This window comes from Melozone crissalis, unplaced genomic scaffold, assembly GCF_028551555.1.
Source record: "Melozone crissalis strain CALT ecotype California unplaced genomic scaffold, PUWL_Pcris_2 ptg000027l_1, whole genome shotgun sequence".
In the NCBI taxonomy this organism is placed as follows: Eukaryota; Metazoa; Chordata; class Aves; order Passeriformes; family Passerellidae; genus Melozone; species Melozone crissalis.
This window is the reverse complement of record NW_026535805.1, coordinates 35,087,074-35,110,237: the sequence shown is the minus strand read 5'-3', so window position 1 is coordinate 35,110,237 and position 23,164 is coordinate 35,087,074. Positions and strand designations below refer to the sequence as shown.

Here is a 23,164-nt window from a genome sequence, read left to right as displayed (position 1 = left end):
TGTGTCTGTAAACACAATTTAAAACATTATCATGAAGGTATACAAAATATCCTTAGTAAATACATTAGAGAAAACATCCTTGAGCTCATGACTTTTGTCCATTCACAGTCTGCCTCATGATTTTGTACAGTTCTTTTACCTCTGCATAATCCTTTGTAAAAGAGAAAGACATTACATTTATAACATTGGGTTTTCTTTATTTTTTACATTCACAAATAAGACTTACTTAGGGGCCTTCTGCAATATTAGTGAGTCAAATTTCTGGATTGTGGACACAAGCTTTCATATGTTGTACTTCACAAGCTTTTTTGCTTAATCAAGGGAAAAGATGCAGAATCCTGTACATAAAGAAAAAGATGATGGCAAATCAGTTTTTCTCTTTTGTAATTATGAAATAATACCATGACTTGAAAAAAAAACCCCAAGTAATTGTAAAAGTACAAATTATACTGTTTTATGTTGTAAATAAAGCGATTTATAATTTCATCTATTTTGCTAGTGAGGGACTCTACGTATGATAGACTAAAAATGCACAGAATATCACTGTTGATCAGTGACATCAAACAAACATAAATAATATGTTTGCGGGTTGAACTTAGCATGCACTAAATCCTGATATGGAGGTACATGTGGGACTAACACAAACTTGAGAAAATCTGCATGGGTTTCTTTACATGAAGATTGTGGCCGTGCATATAGTCTTTCCTTGTTAGTACTCTGTCAATCTTAAGCAATTTCTACGTCATTATTATTGTCTTTCTTGTTCATGAATTTGGGAGAAAAGAAACTATGTCAGCAATTAGCCCAGCACAAGCACTAGCAGTAGCCAAAAGAACACAAGCAGGGACATCAGCAGAATGCTAACGCTGTGTGATAGATTCCTTGTCTCCTGAAGGTGTTTTCTTCTGAGGGATTGCAACCTGAGTCATCAGGTGTGCTGAAAGTTAAACCCCAGCAACTGATTGCTGTGGTGGTGGAAAGAGAGTCCTTCCTGATTTAATCTCAGTGTAAGTAGGTTAAGTGTGGTTTTCCTGTCACATCTTTGCTTGTGCATTTTAGACATCTGCAACTCAATTGCTTACCACAGATGTCTTGAAAAAATACATTTCCTTGTGTTTTACCTTTACTCAGTTAAAATATGATAAAAGGTGCCTTAGATAACAATGTCACTTACATGAGGCTGTTGTGAATCTATAAATGGCTTGTGCTGGGCATTCTTCTGAATATCCAAGGGATAGCAGTGCCCCTTTTCAGCTGCATGAGTAAGGTGGACAGATGACTTCACATGGTGAGATTAGTCTTTTGGTGACTGGTTAATTAATGTTCCTCTTTGGTGGGCAGCATGAAACTGAGGTGCATTTGGGGGCTGTATAATGTCAGATCACTACAAAGAGTGTGCCTGTGTTGACAGTTGTCTTTGTTTTAGGACATTCTTTTCTTCTGGAAAGCAATGTAAGGAATTCTGTAATAACCTCTGAGGACCTGGTGGGGGGCAGAAGCTGAGTGGTCCCAAACAGCCATGTTTCAACTCACAGTGGGTTCATAATTCAGAGGCCCTGATCCAAGTCTTTGTCTCTGCATGGCACAGGTCTCTTTTGCAGGCAGCGTGTTCTCTTGTTATCTACAGATGGCATCATGTTGCAAGCACAAGGTATCACCCACAGTGTGAAAGCTTTTCCTGTTGCTGCCACTTTTGTCTCTTCCCATATCTGGGCCTGCTTTTCCCTTGGCTTTCTGTGGTATTATGCCAGGGAAGATAGATGTACGTGTTCTGAAAGAGAGGTCAGTGGAAGAGCTCTGTCACATGAGCCCATGTGAGAATCCTTGGGTGTTACATGCAGGGCAGCTGTCTCAAACAGCAGGTTGTGGTCTTACACTGCAGAGATTGCAAAGGTGCCTCACACAGCACTTTCCTGGCTTCCCTTGCCGTGGAGTTTGTTGTCTCTGGTAAAGATGAGCTTCAAGGTCAGGGAAACAAGTGCTTTTTGATGAAACCTTGTCACCCTCCTGGAGCTCTCTGCAGTGACCTGCAGCAGCTGGAGAAGGTGGAGTCTTTGCTGCTCTTCTTGCTGGCTCCCAGTGTGAACACTGGTTAGCAAGGAAGTTATCAAGGCCATTGCTGGCAGCCTTCATGGATGTCTCGTGCATCATGAACAGCCCCATGGGTCCTGTGCAGGCTGGTTTTCCTTACTGTGCATTTCTTTGTGGACTTCACCTTTCCTCTGGTGTAGCAGTGACTTTGATCCTCATTGTAGATCCTCCTCATGGTTCCATACTTCAAAACTGCTGCCTATTTTCATTACTTCCATGTCTTCTGCACCAGAACAGAGCAAGTAACAGGCATTTTATTTCCCACTGTGGGCTCTGGAAATATCAGGACTATCCCTTGAGACTGGATCACCATCATATGTATCTGACTCATACATGCCCACAGCGTGCCCACTGCAATCACTTATAAAACATAAAATGCATAGTCACTGAATTTTTGCCAATGGTGGAGCAACTGAAAATAACCCAATCCCTAAAATCCTGTCTCCTACACAAAATACACTGTGACACGTCCTTCTAGGCAGTGCAGAACCCATCCCCACTTCCTCTAATGGGTGCAAACCATTTTCCACCACCACAAAGCATTGAACTTTTCATCATTCAAAGTGCCTGTAATCACTGCTTTGCTATCTTTTGACTGTTAACTATCTATTATATTTAACCCATCAAGTCTTCCTCAGCCTAAATGAACAAGTTATTTTCCTGATACCTGAAAGCCCGTAAAAACCTCATTAAGCTTTGCCTCACATTTTCTAGGCTGCAATTTTCATGTATGGGAAACATGCCCCACTCAGCTTCTCTTCCTCCTCTGCCCATTCATTGATGAGAAAGGAGGCTACTTAAGAGCAACTGCAAACAACTTATTTTGGCTGTGTGGGCAGCACAGCAAATTTGGCCAATATACCTACAACCCTTTGTCTAAAGGTCAGTGTGGTTCACGGCCAGGCACCTGAGTTTACATGTGGCCAGAAACTGCCTGGCACCGTGCCTGCTTGGCACAGCATCTGTGGCTGGCACAGCTCTGTGTGTGTTGGAGCCCCCTGGGTCAGAGGGCAGTACGCTGCACAAGGGGAGCCCTCATACCCTTGAAGGAGAGAAATTTACAGTATGGTTTTGTGTAGCTAGGATGACGGGCAGCTCTGGGTCCCTGTTGAGGGTAACTGCAGGTAAGAGCTGGCATAGCTTATGAAAGAGCTTGTAGTTCTGCTTAAACTCCCTTGCCCCTGCAAAGTCAAGCTTTGTTGTACTTATCCTCACCCTGTGAGAGAGAAAGTCTGAACCAGCTGTTGGGAGAGGAGCAGTTCCTTGTGGTGGTGTGCCTGCTGTTCTTCTGTCCTGAGAGTGGGTTGTGTTGCAGTGACTGGGATGCCCTCACAGAGGACATCTTGGTCTGTAGTTTCTGTGCCTTCCCAAGGGCTGGGCTTGGGCACTTGGGGTTGCTGTTGCTAACACTGTTTCATCATAGAAATGTACAGGGGGAAGAATTTCTCAGGCGTCAGTGGCCTGTGGAGAAAAACGTTTTGGTGATTTACCTCCAAAATGACATCATAGAACAACTCAGCCAAAACTTAATTGGGATGTTCATGGACCACAGTGTCACTGTAACAATGCAGGATATGTGGGGGCCAGAGAGGGCATGGACTGAGGCTGAATTTCCTCAGGGCAGGCCAGTGCTGCACACCAGATGTGTGACAATGAAGCTGTACTACTGACTTAAACCATATGGACGGGAACAGCTTGTGTTTTGGTGGTTTACCAGGTAATTACCCTGCAGATTGAATGCCAACACAATTAAATCAGTTTATCACAAATCTAGTTATTCAGTGGGGGAAATGAAATCTCTATTAGTTGGTGGCACTGCTTTGACAGTGATAGCATGTAGCCTGCTGTTTCTGGGGATGACAAAGGCTGGTGTGTGTACAGTCACATATGGATGCCATTAAAGTCCACTGTTCCCCCTGCAAGGGCTATATTTTTAAAAATTAACACCCCAGACAAGAGTCTTGCTCTCAGCCAGAATGGCATGAAACTGCAGAGTAGATTTTTTTCAGAAATAAAGTCTTTTCTGGGTGATGGAAATCAGACTAGGACACTTGCTGCTTAGGAAGCCTGCTGTCAGCATGCCTGTTTTATCTGGAAAGAGGACTCACTGATGTCCCTCTAGCATGTGGGCCCCTTTACTTCTGCTTTCTCTCAGCACAATTCAGTTCTTGCAACCAGCCCAAGTTAATATTGTTGTATTTTTAAAAATGAAGATTTTTTTGGACCCATTTCAGTCAGTAACAAAATACAGTTGTCTTCATCAGAGTCATGATTTCATAGAATCATAGAATAATCTAGGTTGGAAAAGACCCTTCAGATCATCTGTCCAACAATTAACCCAGCCCTGCCATGTCTCTAAGTACCATATCTACATTTTTTTAGAAAAAATCCACAGAAATGGGGACACTTCTCATGGCAGCCTGTTCCAGTGCTTGACAACTCTTTTGATGAAGACTTTTCTCATAATATCTAGCCTAAACCTCTCATGGCACGTCTTGAGGATGTTTCCTCTTGTCCTGTCCCTTGTTACTTGGGCGAAGAAACTCATCCCACCTGGCTACAACATCCTTTCAGGTATTGTATAGAGTCATAAGGTTTACTCCATACAACAGAACTTCCTTTCCCCATAGCTTCCTTTTCTCCAGGCTAAACAAAGCCAGTTCCCTCAGCAGCTCCACACAAGCTCTGTGCTTCACACTCTTCACCAGTTCTGTTGCCCTGAACTCACTCCAGCCTCTCAATATCTTTCTTGTAGTGAGGGGCCCAGAACTGATCTCAGGATTTGAGGTGCAGCCTCACCAGTGCTGAGTACAGGGGGACAATCCCTGCCCTGCTCCTGCTGGCCACACCATTGCTGATCCAGGCCAGGATGCCATCGGCCTTCTTGGCCACCTGGGCACAGCTGGCTCATGCTCAGCTGCTGCTGGCCAGCACTCCCGGGTCCTTTTCTGCCAGGGCACATCCCAGCCACTCTTTCCCAGCCTGTAGCCCTGCCTGGGGCTGTTGTGACCCAAGGACAGGACCCAGCACTGGGCCTTATTGAACCTTTCATTCACCCTGATTCACACACACACACACACACACACACACACCTTTAAACACTGCCTTACACACTGCCTGTGTGGGATCTCAGCCTCTCAGAACTGGGGGGCAGAGTGAACAAGACCACCCCTGGGGGGCTCGGGAGTCCTGGAATGTTGCCAGAAATGTCTGGTGGCTGGACTTTGATCCCACAGGGGAGATGACATCAGTATGAGGATAGGAGGATTTCACTGGGGTGAATGGTGAAGGGACAAGTTAATTGGAGTGTGAGATAAAGGGTTTAAGATTTCTGTACAAGGGGGTCTAAAGAAGTAAGATGGAGGAATTGGGGCGTGCCCTTCTCCTTCTTCTTCTTCCTCTAGGCCTCCATCTTCTGTGGTGATGTTGGCACTCTGGGATTGGACCTTACTAGGGGAACACTGGTTAATAAGGGTAGAGGGTATTGGAGAAAAATGATAAATATTGTATACGTAACTCCGAGTATAAAGATAGGTGGCCGCCCCAGGGGCTCTCAGTGTGTGCCCATGGCTGACTGCTGAGCAGAACTCTGTCAGGCCAAGAGAAAATCTTTTAGATAAGCATTTAATAAACACCGAGACCGAGAAAAGATCTGAAGTCCCTTCTCGTCCTTTGGAGCGCGGGCGGCCCAAGGCCATCTTCGGGCTTTTCCAGACCATCTAAACAGCCCAAAATCCGACATGCCTGGTTTATACAGGACATAAAATGGCATACACTGATGTGATTTGTATTGTTATTTGTGTGTCCCCTTACTAATACAGGCATTATCATTTCTGTAGCTCCAAGTAGCCTTATTCAGTCATTGGGATACCCGTGTGTTGGGGATTGCTCAGACAGCTACAGAAAACTCAGATTCTACTCCTGTGGTCAAAAACCAGCAGATGAAAGGGAAGGGAACAAAATGAATGCGTTCAGCAAAAACCAAAAGCCTCCAGAAGTCCTTCAAGAGAGCAATTAACATGTCTTGCCTTACATTTGGTTAATATTCTTTTTGACTCTGCAAGGGCTGGGACTGTTAGAAATATCAGGCTTAAACACAGAATAGCATGCAATGGGGTAAAATATATGATGCTTGAAAATTCTTTTGTAATTGATGCCTGGAAAATACATAATAATAAAAGTTAATGAAGATGTGGAATACAGTGAACTGCTCTTAATTAAAATACATTACATTAAGATTGCCAGTTTACATGGTCTGTGAAATGAAGTGAAATCAGTTTTTCTTTTCCTCTAAAAACTGAAGTTTTTCCTTTTTAGATTTCTGTAGCAATGCTCTTATTTCCTAAAGGACTAAAAGACTATGCATATGATTATTAGCATGAGATATAAACATGAATAGCCCTAGTTCAGAAAACTGATAATTCTTTTTTCATTTATTTTGTGTAGGTTTCGTTTGCCTGATCTGTAAACATGTCCACAGACCTGCTCTGTAAGTACATTTCCATCATCCCACAGTGATTTTTTCATACCATATGTTTTTATCGGATTCCCAGATGTACTCATGATTGATGTCTTTTATCTGAAGTATAAAGTCTGCTTTTACATTTGCGTTTCTTCTGGGACATCTGTGAAACAATATTACCATTATAATCAATGAGATTATTCTTGGAGTAAAGCATGACTTAATGTGAGTAAAATTGTAAAAATCTGGCCCAAGTATAAGAACAGACTGGTTCATTGAGATTTAAAACTGTAATTCTCTCTAAAATGTTTTATCTATCTTTGGCACAAATACCATCCCAGATTACTACAGAGTGATGTGCTCGGGGTTTTTTAATCATCTTGGGAATTTAACTCCTGTGCTTCCAAGGCATCATTATCCCAGTCACATCCATATCTCCTGCTGTATCACTATAATTTGTCCTTCTTCTTAACAGACAAGTGCTATATCCTTATGCTTTGCTGTCGTGACTGCCATGGAAGGTTGTTGCTCACGTTTCCCAGATACTTGCACTCTCTCACTCCAGCTTAAGTTATCTGAAGCATTAAGCACATTTTTTTCTGCTTGTTGATCTGATCTACATGCTTTCTTTTGGAGTCCCTCCAGTGCCTCAGCTGCCTTTTTTTATCATTGCCTCCAAGGGCTGCCCAGCTGCTCACTGTGCAATATAAGAGAGGGAAATTTCAGACACACATTTTGTCATTCTTCAGTACTTCCTTAGAGGAACAAGGAAAACAGGATTGAGGTTTTATTCATTGAAACTGCAATCAGTTAATAAATATAAATATATTTATTATACATTATATTTATATATTATATTTATATTATAAAAATATATTTATATATAAATATAAATATAAATATAAAACCATCAGTTTAATGGAAGGTAGCAATTATGTGTGGAGATCAAGTTATTTGTTAAAATGTATTTTTAAAGTTTCTACTGTGAAATGGAAATTTCGAGCTATGCTTAAATGCCATTTAGATACAGAGAGAACTCTAAAACAAGGAATGTAATGTGCCTGACTGTATTGTATTCAACAGGCAAAATTATCATCAGGAGTGAAATATTAAAGAAAGCAGAGGGCAGGGTGACTTCACAGGGGTCATGGTCAAGACTCCTCAGCTGTACTCAGATGTTTGTCTCTTTTAGGAATTTTATCCACTGGCAGTTTCATTTTTCTTTTATTCAGCTCAGCAACAGTGCCTTTCTCGTGTTCCCCCAGTGACCAGGGAGCTAGAGAAGTTGTCACCTGCGTAGAGGCTGAAGGAGTTGGGTGTGCTCTGCTCAAAGAAGAGGAGGCTCAAGGGGATCAAGTCATGGTCTTGCAGTACAAAAATGGTGGTTATGGAAAAGGAGTTAGAAGCAGCCTTTCCCAAGGCATGCACTGTGACAGGACAAGAGGTGATGGCCACGAGCTGGGGGAGGTTCTTGTGCATGCAAGGGGCATTTTCAGTGGGAGATCAGTCAAACACTGGAATGGGCTGCTCAGGGAACTGATGGAGTTGCCCACACTGAAAGTATTTGAGATACAGCTTGACAAGGCCCTGGGTAATGGTATTAAAGGACCTGCATTCAGCAAGAGTCTCAGCTAGTTCATCATTGCAGGTCTCCTGCAACTTCAGTAATTCTGCAGTTCTGTATTTCCTTGTGTTCTCAGCTGTCTTCTGTGCAGTGAGCCGTCATCCCTACCAGCTGTCCCTGGTCTTCTCAGTATTGTACTGCTTGTGCTGTGCCAGATCCTGTGGTGCTTGCTTGTGTTAGTGGGATAGACATCTGTCTTCTCACTTGGAGACGTGTCAGTGGCCTGGAGGCAGTGCCAGTGCTGAGGGAACTCTCCAGGTTCCAGCTGGTGGGTGTTTGTGACAGCCTGGTAGTGCCTTGGTAAAACATCAGTGCACAGAGAATGCTAAAGAGTGACATGGCAAATCTCTACAGGTGTGAATTGACTTCAGAGCTTTATGTCTGTCTGTATATAAATAAATATTTCAGGGCCAGCCTGTGAGCTCCGTACTAGCATATAGTAACAAGCAACAAACACTAGGGTGTGTGTGAGGGATAATATCTACTGGACTGTGTTCCAGTTAAGGAATTTGGATATAACCAAACTGTTTGTGGGGGAAAAGAGAAGGAGATGAGGAGCATTTAGACTTGTGGAGCTGGTGCCAGGTGGTCTCAGCATCAGGTCTCTGGCTCTTACTGTTTAGCAGTAGATGTGTAGCCAGCCTAACCACCAGTCCTTAAGCTTGACCATGACATTGTGTTTTGCTAATGCTTGGTTCAATACAAGGTCAAATTTTAGCTTAAAAATCTTGTTCCAGGTTACAGGAACGAAGACAAGATGTATAATGAAAAAAAAGTAAAAATTCTACATAAACTGGAACAAACCCCCTTAAATTCCTTAGGAAAAAGCCCTCTGCAGTCTAGGGCAAATTGCACAAAGAAAATATCATGGTTGCACAATACCAGGGCTGCTGCAGCTAGACCTCAAACTCCAGCAGCTAAGTCTTCAAGCTTGTGGAAATAAATCAGAAAAGCCAACATTCCAGAGAAGTTTCAGCACAATGAATTTGAGGTAGCAAACATTTCTTCGGTTTAGATGGAGAAGCTAAGGAAAAAAAAGGCGTTTATGAAGAGTCTGTCAGCTACTGCGGTTCGGCCGGTCGGGGAAGCAGCAGACTTCCCTTGGAGCTTGTTTTCCTTTTTATCCTTGGAGGAGCTGGTGTGCAGTACATTATGCTGCCTGAATGTGGGGGTTTGTCACGGTACGGGCCGGGGCTGCCCCAGGAATGCAGGAAGGCGATGGGCGTGAATGGAGCGTGCAGCGCTCGGTGGGGACCGAGCCCACTCCTCAGGAAACCTGTTGCTGCTCCTCTCAGCCCAGCCAGCCAAAGCCAGGCAGGAAAGGAGGTGGGTCTTTGATCTCTTTGTTGTAGCTGCTCCCTGGGAATTTGCTGAAATCAATGCCCTGTTTTCCTGAAGAAATGAATGGCTATGCCTAACTAGCTTTGTGAAGCGCTGGGGAATTCACTGCTTCTGTTTATTGACAGCTGAAAAGGAGCACATGGTCCTGAATGGGTCCTCCTGGGGAAACAAAACAGAGCAGAGTTAGACTTAGTTGAATACAGGGGCATTTGGAAAAGTCTGCCGAAGGAGGATGACATGGTTCCTTACACCCTGGACTAGCATAGCCTGACTTTTTACTAAAATTGCCATTTAAAATAAGGTAAGGTTTGTTTTGATTTCCCATATGTAGTGCGATTATGAAATGTTTGCAGTTCTGTTCTTGAGTGCAAAACCAATGTTTGAGTTGTGTTCTGTCATGGGAAATACCTAAGTAACTCTTGTGCTGTTTCTAGCCTCTGTGTGAGTTCATTTGTTCTTTATCTAGTGGTGATTAATGAATATGAAAAGTAATAGAAAATCAGTATTCGGGTCTTCCAGTCAGGTCCTGAACATCAATCATTCATGTAAGCTATGATATGTAATTTTTTGTACCTTTGAAAATCAGTTGAGTTGCATCAGATGATTACTTAACTGGTACAGACTGCTGTGTCAATGCTTACACACAAGGCAGTGACTAACAAGAGACCCTGCCTGGCAGAAAATCTGAGAATCTCAAAATCCTTTGAAATGTATTTCCAAACCTCTGTTTCCACGTGTGGACTCCGGGCAAGAGGCAGACTGACCACTATGTTTGCTGCTGGCTTTAGGTGTGCGTGGGTTTTTTGTAAAGACAGAAAAGAATAGCGAGAGGAGGATGATGATGAAGAAGCAATATTTTCATTGTGCAAGCCCAGAACAGTTTATTAGACCAAGGGCATTTGGTGTGTAATTCAAATGTAAATTTTCTACTGAAAACAGGAGAACAAATTGCCAGAGTTTCTACATTAGTTTCTGTGGTGAGTGAAGGAAAAGATTTCTGGGCTCATGCAGCTACAACTTACACATCCCAATTATGATAGCAGGAAAAACCTTAAGTAATGTGATTTCTTCCTTTGTTATTTTAAGTGTAAGGGCAAGCTCAGAGCAGAGTAATTGCCGCCATGCAGCCTTGTTCTTAGATGCCAGTAGGAATTGCTGGGGTTTTGTTGCAAACCCCATTAAAAGTGTCTGTGCATGGGTGCAGTATTTTGAAAACTCTCAAGTTGTCCCCTCATTTTGAGAGAAATGCTTGGGAAGTTTCATGTTTTGTTGGAATAATTTGTGTTCCTCAGTCTGGCATTTTTTTCTTAACGGATTTTGAGCTAGTATTCTTAAACTAGTTTTGTTGCATTTTGTGCTTTTCCCAGCAGATAACTTATCTGTTTTTCTTGGAAGAATTTGGGCTCCATATGCATATACTTTGTGATCCTTAAAATGAAAATACATTGCTTAACTGTAGAGCATCAACATGTTTGCTTGTAGCTTCTGCTAAGTTTCCAAGATTTTCAGAGAGAAAAAGCAAAAAAAAAAGCAAATGCATTTATAATTTTGACTAAGATGTGGAAACACTGAACTCAAGCAGGCACATATCAAAGTTTGTAGGCTCTGTTGTCATTATTGTTATCCAAATGTGTCAAGACTGTTTTTTGACCTCACTTAAGTGTATTTATGCATGATAGGCATTGGAAGCCATTAAAATGTAAAGCTAAAGCTAATATAAAGTTAACATTTAAGTTGGACATGAGATATATTTGTAGGTCCTTTTAGTGCTGTAATCTAGATGTGTTATGAAAACATTGACCAGTGAGGGTTCCTGGGTACTCGTAGCGTGGTGCAAATAGAAAGGAATCTCAGTTGCGGAAAGCGCAGTTGATCGGGGCTTTTTTAGTTGGTGTAATGGGGAAGCAAGTGGGTGATTCATGTGTGACACGGAAGGTGGCACTTGTTCCCTGTTCCCTGGGCGATAAGACAAGGCAGAGTGTGTTATGTTTGACTTACTGGACTGGAAGGTGCTTAGGCAGATGTGAGTGGGGAGGTGCGTAGGGATGTTCTGGCAGGACAGTTGTCCCCTTTGCCTCTTCTAACATCTTTATAAAATATGAAATTGTTTTTACCTGTTGGCAGAGTTGAAGGGAAAGGAGTATAAAATGTTGGATTTCTAACCAACAAATAAAATATACCAAATATAAAGTGAGATATGTAATCATACACAGCTTTAAGTAAATATGTATGTTAAATAACCAGATTTATGTAAATACGTATCTGAGGAATGGTGCATTTCTCCCAAGGTGATGCCTTTAACATCTGTTCATCTTGTTTTTTGAGTTAGGAAAGTATGAAAACAGGAACAAATTCTTTGCAACTTTACATTGCAAGATTGCTTCTAAGATTCATGTAAGAATTTATTTATGTGTATGCATGTAACTTTGGCAAATATTTTTTTTAAAACTACAGATTAATCAGAAATCTATAAAAGGTGTTTGAATTTTATTTGATCTCAAACTAAGATGACTCTCAGCAGAATAAATAGAGCTGTATGGAGATACTTTATAATCTGAGTGAAGAGCTTAATCTATAGAAAAAATCTGCAATTTTTTTAAACCCACAAATTTTTGCAACTCTTATGCAATTTCTTATAATCGATAATCATCTACTTTGTATTTCTGTGTCTTACAGGGCTGTTCTTATGCCTCAGGAGAATAGTTATTGTAAGGAAAATGTACTATACTGCTGTCTAATTTGTTGCTGCCAATCTTATCAGCCTTTTTTAATTGGTCTGTTAAAGAAGTGCGGGTAGAGATAATTTCTTTATTACAGTATCAGTCAAGACATTAGCTAATTATCATATGGTTCCCCATAAAAATATTTTTTGTAGGAAAAAAAATAAATGTTGGATCTTAGGAAAAAGAAAATGAGTGAATGGAAACACAGACATGATACTTGCACATGTGAGTGTTTTTTCACAGAGATAAATTTTTGTCTCTGTTCAGCAGCAGAGCTTCTCAATGTCTATGTGGTTTTTTTTAAAGAAATCACTTCATGCCTTAAAAGAGGAAAATAATTTAACAGGGTCATAAAGGCTAAGGATGAGAGTCTCCTACCCATGTTGTTCCCAGAGAGGCTGGGAATCAAGCATGCTTTTCCTGTTGGAAATGAAGCAAGGAATAACAGAAGTTGTCTGTTATGAAGGGGATGCATAGTAAGAACTAAAGCTGTTCTGCTAAGCTGTTAATGACCCTTCATTTACAAAAGCCAATTCTTTTAAAAGATGACTCCTTTATTTTGGTATTTTAGATATATACTTTAGGGTTCATTGATAAGGAAAAAAACCCAATTTTTTTCTTTTTTTTTTTTTTCTCTTGGGTGAGTGGGAATATCAGCAGGAAGTTTGGATGGCTCACGGAGGAAGTTAACTCATTTTCCAGTTTTATTAATAGCTTCTACTGAATGTAATATGGACTGGAGTGTTCTTTTAGGACTCCAAGGTCTCAGCCTTGATCAGTCCTAAGTGTCTATGTGTTCACTTCTTCACATGGACTTCTTTCTTCCATAATGTGGCTACTTGCACATCACTGGAGCCCTGTGCACAGACTGATACCTGCAGAAGTGGGCCTGGAGTGCAAGCACTGGACTTTGATTCCCAGTAGCTGTACTTGCTTCATGTTGTTGTATGTGCCTCTAAAGACATCAGCTTCTGCAGCCATGGGATGAATATGACATCTCTGCACTCTGCATGCCATGCTTCCTCTTTGCATTCTACAGTAAACTCATGTTACCTGCTCCAAAGTGTGTCTACCTGCCTGGTTCATTCTTCCAGTAAGCAGCTGGAAATATATCCCAGCTGCTAATGTCTTTGCTGGTAAAGTTCCCACAAGTCCATGTTGAAAGTCACCAATGGAAAATAAAGAATTGATTTGGGCTGGTTTCCTTAGGAGAGGTAGCTTTTTTCACCAAGTTTTCCACCAGTCTCTTCAACACAACATCTGGATTTGCTGGCCACTGACAACCAAGTTCAATGAAGGAGCGAGAGACCCAGTCTAGGGTTCCCTTTTAAGGGAACGTTGCAAGGCTTGGAAATATTTCAACTAATCAAAACTAAGCTTTAGTTATTACAATTGCTGCACTTCCTTTATCAGAGTTCAAACTGTGGTGTTGACCTGCCATCAATAAACCTGCTGACAGTATTAGTGCACTTAATGTGGTGTGTGTGTGGCTGTGTGCATGTGTATTTATACATATGTGCATTTAGGAAGATCTATTATATGAGGTTTTTTCTGCTATTACAGAAAATGTATGATTACAGAAGATGGATGATTCTGGTGTCTGTGTTAAACTGCCACAGTAGCATTCACATTTTCCACTAAAACATCTCACACTAAAATAAATCAACTGTCCTGCCAAAAAATCTCTCCAAAAGGAAAGTGCTTGAGATAGATAAAATGCTTCTGCTGTGGTAGGTAGAATTTGTGGTGTGAGAGATGCAGTTTAGGGGGTCCAACATGCAGTCCAGGAGCCACAGGGTGCCTATGAGCAGTTTGAATATGACTCTCCTGGTGGCTGTCTCTGTTTCTGTGACAGGGGATTTTAGTCTTGCCATCTTCAGTATAGAAGCAGCATGGTTTGGGCAGTGCTAGTGAAGACCTAAAGCAAGCAGAAGGTGTCACAGACAAGGAGCCACAGCCTTGCAGCAGGTTGGACTGCTGCTGGCTGCTGGGGAAGAGTTGCAGAGTGCAACAGAAAAGCTTCCCTCTCAGTGAGCTTTTTGCTGGCATTTCATAGAACCATGCTATGCTGACTCAGGTTCTTTCTCATAAAAAGTAGTAGTTGTTTCTGTGAATTTGCTGTTAACCTTCTTCCCTGTTTCTGGATCTAGTTTTATATGACTTCATGCCAAGACAGTGGAGGGAGAGGGACAGAAGGAAAACAAAACCGCTGGAAAATCCAACTGCATTTTTCAATATGATTGTTTGAAATGTGCTCAGCTTTCAGCAGAAAGAGAAGTCTCTTTGTTTGCACTGATTAGAAGCTATTACATGTAAACTACGGGAGGTGACTTCACTTGAACTGTGCTCATTTATGTGTATGGGTTCTGATAACAGCCAAACCCCATGTGGTGTACTGGAAATGGGACACCTAAATTTTATCCCAAGAATAACTAGAAAATTATTATTTTTACAATTGGCTTTCAATCAATCAATGAATTTTTTGACCTCAGGTCATTTTTAGATGAATGAACATACCAAGAGCTTTGGTAAACAAGTTGATCAGATTGCAGTGAAGTTTGCACCTACATACTTTCCCTCCTGTTTGGTTTGTTGGGGCTTTTTTCTCCTTTAGTTTTGCAGGTAAGATGTGTTAAGTTACTGCCTTTTCAGGTGTTCAGACAGTGAAGGTAACTTTTTTCTGTGGAGTTTGTAAGATGCAGCAGAGCACAGGTGTGCTTTTGCTGCACAGCCTTCATGGGAACATGCTGGAACTGCTGAATTCCATAGCCCAGCTGTGCTCCTTGAGGTTTCTCTAAGTGTTTTGCTCCTCAGATTTGCTAGACAAAACGAGCACGGTAGAAAGCCTCATTGGGATTGGTGCGAGACTGATTTTTTACTGAAAGCTGTTTAAATTCCTCTGGGCTATGCCTGTTGTAGTACTTCATGCCCACCAGGTGAAAGACTTACTGTTCCCAGATGAGCTTGATTATCGTCGTGATTGCTCCCTATTAGGAACGAGTAATGAATCATAGTGTTTGTTATCTTGTATGTGTTTGTATAACAAATTGTTATACAAACTGCAGCTTGGAGGAATTTACGTATTGGAACTTGTGCCAGAAGAATGGACATGTGCTTTGTGTGAGGTTTCTTTACAGTCAGATAAGTGCTGAGCCACCCTTCTAGAGGCATTCTTCCATAAGAGCAGCTGGTCAGGATCATAGTGCTGTGAGGAAGGAGCAGGTGCCTTGACAGATGATCTCCCACTGCTGAAAACCCAAGGGTGTAACTCTTCTTGCAAATCTTCATTCTTCTTGGGAGCAAAGACAAGCACAGGGAGGATGGAGGTGAGGTGAGGGAAGGTGTCACAGCACATCAGAGGCTGGGTCAGGGTGCTTGAGGGGCAGGTTCACCTGCAGTGCTGGGTTTTAGGGAATCAGCCTGACTTGCAGGTCTGACTGAATGTATGGGGTGGGGTGGCAGTAAGGCATGTTTGCTGTTCTCTTTCTCTGTTTCTGTCTCCAAATATAGTAACTCCTTTTTAAAGTTTTACATTTTAGTAGAGTGAGGTCATGTTCCCATGACTATCTTTAATGTTCAGAATGATTTCTGGGATGTTTGCAAACCACCTACTGTTCTCCTTCCCAGGGAGGGGGCCCCAAGAGCAGTAGGCATTTACGTGCAGGGTGCCACTAATGCCTGAGCAGGACCAGGACTCCTCATCCTTCACCGCTGTCTCAGGAGTTCCTGTCCTCTCACCAGAAAGCCTTGGCATGGCAGCACAAGGCCTCGGTAAGGGGCCAATATTGCCCCAGCAGTGTGTCACAGTTTCTGTGCTGGTGGTGCCACCAGATAGGGGCTGCAAGGCTTCAGGGTTTCTGTGTGTCAAAGACAGGGGAACTCTGCTTGAAATCCAAAGTTTTCCTCTCAAGCACACAGGAGTAAATTTGCCTCCTTTTCTTTTTTCCCCCCTCCTTCCTTGTCAGGATGGTGTTATTTTGGGTGCCGGGTTATGGAAAACACTGCACCTGCTTCCCAAATAATACAGTGTCATGCACAGAAGTGCAAGTTTTCAGTCTTTTTCCAGGTGAATGATTATGATTGCAAAGTCAGCCTGTAGTGGGCTATCTTGATTTATGTATTTCTTCTTTTTTTCCATGCAAAGCTGAGCAGTTGTACGTCTCTGCTAATACAAAGTTTTGGTGTATGACATAGAAAAGAGATGAAAAGGAGACATTGAGAAAATGTTCACCTGTTTTGATGCTGGACTAGGGATCAGTTTTTCCAGTTAACAAGTAAAAATCATTCTGTAGACCATTTAGCATAACAAAATATCAGAAGTTAATGGGATTTGAATAAAATTGTTCTTAATTCTGGTAATTATGACAAGTTCTATTTTACTTCAATATAAATAGAATCAATTATTAATCAGTTTAAAGCTTTGTTTTGCACATCAAACTTAGGCTATAAGGCTTCTTTCATAAACGTTTTTTTCAGAGAAAATGTGTGTCAGTGGCCCACAATAATGGGAAAATAACTGTTTGCTAATTGAGTACTTTGAATTTTTTGCCAAATAAATTGTAGAACAAGGATTTCAAGTTTTCCAGCACAGAGTGCTGCAGAACAAACCTCAGGCTGGAAACCCTCATGCACCTTTGACTAAGAGAACCAAGACTGGCCTGTGCAATGTACTTCAGAAAATATCCAGGAGGTGTTTTTGCAGCGTTCCTCTCTGCAAAGGCTGGACAAGGCTAACGGAGTGCTACAGTTTTACTCTGGAATAAATTACTGTTGTTTGCTATGCAAATCTTATGATTGTAATTAGGCTAGGATTTCAACTGCTTGTGTACACTGATCTTTGTTCCCTCTGCGCATGGGAGCTAATTCTAATGCTGCAAAACAGCACAGCACATGCCAAGGTCTGCTCAGCCTCTGATCATTTCTCACAGGGTGCATTTGCTCCAAGTGGACAACTGAAAAGAAATTATTTACCTCTGCCTTCACAGGGGACGTAATTGCACCGCAGGCATCTTGTGGGCCACTGAAATGTTCAGGTACTGTAGAGTCTCACTTGAAAGCAGGGGTGGGAGAAAAGGCAGGGAGGAGGTCCTGATAGGCATCTAGTTTTTAGCAAACTGGGTTTAAGAAGCGATGTTCTGCTGCTGACTGGCTGAGGCTCGGGTGGCATGTGTGAGCTGTCAGGACAGTGATTGCAGTTCCTGGCATGGCTATGTATAGCTCCCGTTATCTGTGCAGCGGGGCTCTGTGGAACCGCAGCCCGTGGCTGCTCGCCCACACTAATGAGCTCTCCCCGAGGCCGGGCTTGTGCCTCTGGGGGTGGGTGGCACAGTGCTCCAGCCCCGCTGCTGTTTTGGAAACCAGTTTGTTGACTGTGCTCAAGTCCAGCTTGCCCGAGCTGCCGTGCCAGCTTGGCTACTGTTGGCTGCGGGAGCTTGTCCCAGTGCAGCGTGGTGGCCCCAGAGCTGTGTGGAGGACGAGGCAGGCTGGCAGCTGGGGCTGCAGCAAAGGAGAAGTGTCAACTAGACCTGGACTGGGGCGAAGCACCAGCATGGTGAGGCCGGTACAGGTGAGCCACACTCACAGCCCATTCTCCTCTCTGGGAGCACAGCCACCAGTGTCCAGCCAGCTCATAGGGTGGGAGCGCATCCTGCGGGCAGCGGGTCTCAGTTTTGTGATGGCCCAAAGAGCAGGGGAAAGCCAGGGGGTGGCTGCTGCCAACCATGCCTCCCAATATGTGGGAGAAGTGGGAGCAGAGGCATTCAGGTGCAGGGGTGCCAGCTGGGGGTGTTGGGGAGGTGTACCCACCCTTCCCTTAGCCCCTCCATGGTTTGTCTGTGCAATTGAGGTGGTGGCTGCGCTCCTGCAACCTGGTCAGAGCCGGCACCTGCTCCAGGGCTGGGCTCTTCTGTATACCTGCCTCCCCTCTGCTGCAGGTGGTCCAGCAAAATAAAAATCTTAACTGCAAGATCTATTAGCTTCTGCAGTTTTATATACAAATAGATACAAAGACGTTATTTGGAGTTTTTTCAGAATCATTACGGGGACAGAGGAAGAATGAAGAAGTACCCTCTAGGGGACAATATAGCATTGTTTTTCTAAGGATGTAGTAAATGACACAGTCTGGTTTTTAACAGCTTGTAACTCCTGTAAATCTTGTTTATTTCTTTTTGTTGCCTACTCATCTAAATCACAACAAAGCAGGGGAATAATGGCAGTTTTACTTTACTTTTCTTGCATGTTTGCACAGGACCTTGAATCCATTAATTTTATTTGTGTAAATACAATTTAAGGGAGCAAGGAAACTGAAAAAGCGTTGAGGTACCAACGTGCCTAGCAAAAAGCAGAAGAAATTTTCTTTGCAGAAAGTAATTTTTCTGACCAAGTGTTTTTCATTTCTAGTGCTAGTACAACAACGTGTATGTTGTTTCGTAGCTGGATGCGCCCTATTTCAGAACAGGTTAGAGTGTGTTCTGAAGCTATTGTTGAAAAAATATATTTTACTTAATTAGCCAAGTTAAAAAGTGGCATAAAATCTGTGTGAGCTTTACAAACTCTGTGCTGTGGCTCTATGTACACTCCTTTGTCAATGGCATCTGTAATTTAGCATTGAAACACAAAGGATCATTACTTGGCCTGTAATTGTCTCTGAGAAGGAATGTGAACTTGACAGTTTTGCACTGTTAGTTTTGGGGAGAGAAATCACAAAGATCTTAGTTTCCTTCAATAGCTCCTGAAGTTATTCTGTTTGCAGTGTTCTAATCCTATTTTTCTGGTACACCTGGCAATTTTTAGAATACAATAAATTTGCAGTTAGGGTACTATCATGTTGGTATGGGGTGAGAAATGCTGTGTAGTGAATGTAATTCCAGTATGCTTGTTATTTAATAACAAGTCGTTCTAGTTATCTTCATGACCTGTATACATAGAAAACCTTTGAACAAATGTTGGACAGCTCTGGATATTTCACAGAATTGCTGAATATTCTGAGTTGGAAGGGACCCACAAGTGTGATCAAGTCAAACTCTTAGGTGTACAGGGACTGAACCCACAGCCTTGGTGTTGTGGGCACCATGCTCTAACCAACTGAGCTAATCTCATATTTCAAGGTGCTGGGCAGCTGTGCCCGGTCAGAATCCCAGGCCATGCTGGCTATTGAGGTGCTTAATAGCGCTTCCAGCTCTGCAGGTAGTTTGGTGCAGGGCTGGCTGATGTTTTTGTGCTGCTGCTGCTGCTGCTGCTGCTGAGGTGTGCTGCCTAGGCAGCTGTCTGTGGGGCTGCTCAGCGTGGAGACCCTTGCTCAACACCCCATTAGATGCAAAGCGGTTCCTGAATTTAGAGGAGAGCCTCTCTACTGCCCATGTGTGAATCATTTCAGACCTTATGTCCTGGATCTGGAGGACCAAGGTGGGTTAGCTGATGGAGAATTTAGAAGCTGATTCAAGGGATGTCCTTTTCCCCCCTGCTTTCCCTTTCCAGCCTTCCTGGGAGCTGCCCACCCTGGAGCCTCGGAGGTGGGCACTGCCTTGGGGCAGCTGGAAGGTTTGCTCAGGAGCTTGCTAGTGATGAATCACAGAGGTATGGCATGGATTGATAAGGTCGTGTACTTATGATTAGACACATCCTTCCTCCAACAGCGGTTCTTTGTCTCCATTTTGCTTTTGGTAATGTGTTTCGGCCGTTTGCATACAATGACTCTCCAAGCAGGAGCTGTTTGACTTGAGACAAAGTCACTATTATTCCAAGCAAGCTCAGGAAGCCCTCATAATTTTGTTGCCCTCAGAAGGGTGAATTTATTTAAAAGCTAATTAAGTTAAATCACTAAGGAAATATTTTTATTTTCTTGCAGCCTTGCAGCTGTAAAGGGCTTTTGGGTACATAAACAAATGTATAAGAAGAAAAATATATTTGGCAGCTATAATGTTGGGCTTTTTGTGCATTTTAAGTGATGGCTGTAGGGGGCATGTTCTTTATCTGTAGCAGTAGCAAAAATAAGTAATGTTTTTCAGCTATTCACAGTGCAGGTGTGCAGCCTGGAAGCCATGGAAGAAGAAACTATTGAAATTATTATTCCACATTAGTCCACAAATTTTTGAAATTATTATTGAAATTATTATTACACATTAGTCCACAAATTATTGAAAAATACTGACTATTGTAGCGCTCACAGCCTGACCAACACACAAGTCTATCTATCTCCTCATCTGGAGTTGATGGAGAGCCCAAAGCAGTAGGTAGGAACACTTTAGGCTTGTCTGGGGAGATTTTGGACTAGACTCTCAAGGTGCATGATTTAGTCAAATGCCTGCTTGTATTTACAAACAGAAACCTTTTTGGGGTACCCTGAATATGACATTTCTGGTGCTGCTGTCCTTTTTCAAAGACCATCTCTGATGTCTCCCCAGGCAGTGTCTCCTGAGCCCTTTATGCCCCTTGGTTATGATCCCTGTCTGTGATGAAGCCTCACCTCTCCTGCTGCAGTGCTCCCTTGGGCTCTCCTGGCTGTTCTGGCTCCCCTCCTCTGCTCTGTATTGTCACTTACTGAATAGACTTGCTCAGCAGAGTTTTCAGAAGGAAAACAAAACGAGGTAGTCATGGATGACCAATATCAGCTTTTCTTTTTAACTCAGTCGTAAAGCATTGTTGGCTCACTGGTTTGGCTTCTACTGTCTATAAAAAGGTTTTGTGCAACAAGTCCCCTTTTTCCCATCGCCCTGTGTGACACCAGTGCTGAGATGACCTTCTGCTGGAAAGTCTCATTGCTCAGTTTTGTCGCTGCTCTGTATGAGTTTCCCTGGCAACCAGTTTGAGCTGCACTGAACCAAAAATATCTCACTGTGCTGGGGGAAAGTCAGTTTGCAGACATGTATTTCTCTTTAACGGGTTCTCTGGATGGTCCATGTGTTCAGCCTGCAGATGTCATTATTGGGAACCAACAGCTGGGAGATGCAGTGTGCCCCTTTTCCTTGCTTCCACAGGCAGAGCAGCCTATGAGGAGGCTGCCCCTGCATGATTGTCACCTGAGCTGTGGCTGTAGGACCCATCATACTCATTTCTCATGGTACCCTGAGGGTCTCATCTTCTACTGAGAATGGTCAGTGCAGCAGACACAAAGTCTTTCTTGCATTCCTTGAATCTCTGCAAATTTCAGAATTTTTTAGTCACAGAATGGGTAAGGTTGGAAGGGACCAAACTTACCTAGGTTATTGCTAACAACTTTGTCCACATTTCTGTATAAATACATTCATCTTTACAGCTGGGCAGGCACTGAAGTCCAGTTTTGCTCCCATCCTAGTCTCTAAAAGCACCTGAATGAGAATATGTATAAATCTTTGGAGGTCGAGATGCACCAGTTTGCTCAGGAGAGAATGCAGAAACTGGAGGTGTTATTTTAAACCTTCCCTGTTTAGTTTTGATTTGCAGATAATCTTTTCACTACCTAATGTAGAAGACTGATGTGAAGAAAAGCATTTGTAATTCCAGATGTGTTCTCAAGATGACAAAATTAGAAGAGACAGAATTGGAAAGCAGTTGGTCATTTTTAGTAACAGGTTCCCTTTTCTGGATTTGTAGGGTGTGAGGATTGCGGCAAAAGCCTTATAGGAGAATGCAAACTCCACGGACCACTCATCAGGGCTAAAGATAGGGTCATTCCCAGCCGGGCCCGCCTCACCCTACCTCACTACCTCACTCTGCGAGTCTTGGAGCTGAGAGCTGGAAACCAGCAGAGTAAGTACTTTAGCTCTTTTTCCCACATTTGAAAAAAAAGGAGACAAAGACACTGGCCTGTTTTCATGAGTAACTCAAGGCATAATCATTGGGCATTTGCATTATGAAGACTGTTTTCAGCTGAGCACAGCTAAAGCTCACAGTCAGCCACTGTTTTTTGTGACTGGTTTCTGGTAACAGACACATCAACTGATGGCAGGACATTAGCCAGAGCTGGTGTGACATTTAGCTGTGAACAACCAGTTAGCTCTGTTCAGTCAATCCAAGTTTAATGAATGTTGAATTTGTATCTAATAATAACAACCATGCATTACTACTTTTTTTCCTCTTTTCCCCAAGCATGCAAAACAGGAAAGAGTATTCAATGAAAGGTCAGAAACAAAATGGTAAATGACATCCCTTATCCACCCCCTGCAAACTCCAGAGATCACAGGGGGGTAATTTACCTTTTGCAGCATTTTCAGTTCATATTGTGGAAAGACTGTTGTTTCCTTGTGAAAGCAGAGCAGTTTAAATGCCCAAACATGAACAAAGGAACGATGTTCTTAGTGTGCAAATTTTCCACAGCTACCTGTGTATAATTAGTCCTGCCTAGATTGCTTTTCAGACAGAGAATGACAAGATGCCTACACTGTCACTCCATTGATCTGGCAGTGGAATAACCAGAACGATTAAGAAGGCTAATACTGTGTTTTTATAGATTCTTTCCACTCTTATTGGGAGAGAACAACCTCCCAAATTATGCCAAAAGGCAGAGAACTACGACAACGTGGGTTTGTGGATCGAGAAGTATCAACACATTTGTGTTGCATACTCAGTTTAACATCCTGTCATGGATTTTTGGTACTTTTTTATTCAATGTAGTTCCCATTAAAAAAAATCAGTACCTATTTACATCCTTTTTAGATTCTTCACCTTAGAATTATTTAGTGCGTTTATTTGTCTAGAAAAAGAATCCATGTGTTCTGCGCTATTTTGTCTCCGTTTTCACAACTGTAAGCATACAAGAAATAGTTTGTGATGTCTGTACTAATATTAGACTGCTCTTTGTTTTCTTCACAGTCCTTGGTGTATTTGCAAAGAAAGTAATACAGAAGAGAACACAATTTGGCCCTTATGTTGGTCAACTGTCTACAAAACTGACCTGCTATGATGAGAGCAGACTAGTCCTGCAGGTAAAAACCACTGCCTTTCTAT

The 23,164-nt window shown here is 42.5% G+C and overlaps 1 protein-coding gene across 1 annotated transcript in view; it reads left to right on the top strand.

The window, feature by feature from the left end:
- Positions 1-23,164, top strand: part of PLAGL1 (PLAG1 like zinc finger 1) — a 44,729-nt gene that overhangs the window by 11,408 nt on the left and 10,157 nt on the right. Inside the window, exons 2-4 of the mRNA XM_054279989.1 lie at positions 6,538-6,580; positions 21,812-21,967; positions 23,030-23,142. Coding sequence (XP_054135964.1) covers positions 6,562-6,580; positions 21,812-21,967; positions 23,030-23,142 — 288 coding nt within the window. The 5' untranslated portion in view covers positions 6,538-6,561. The remainder of the gene's footprint in view (positions 1-6,537; positions 6,581-21,811; positions 21,968-23,029; positions 23,143-23,164) is intronic.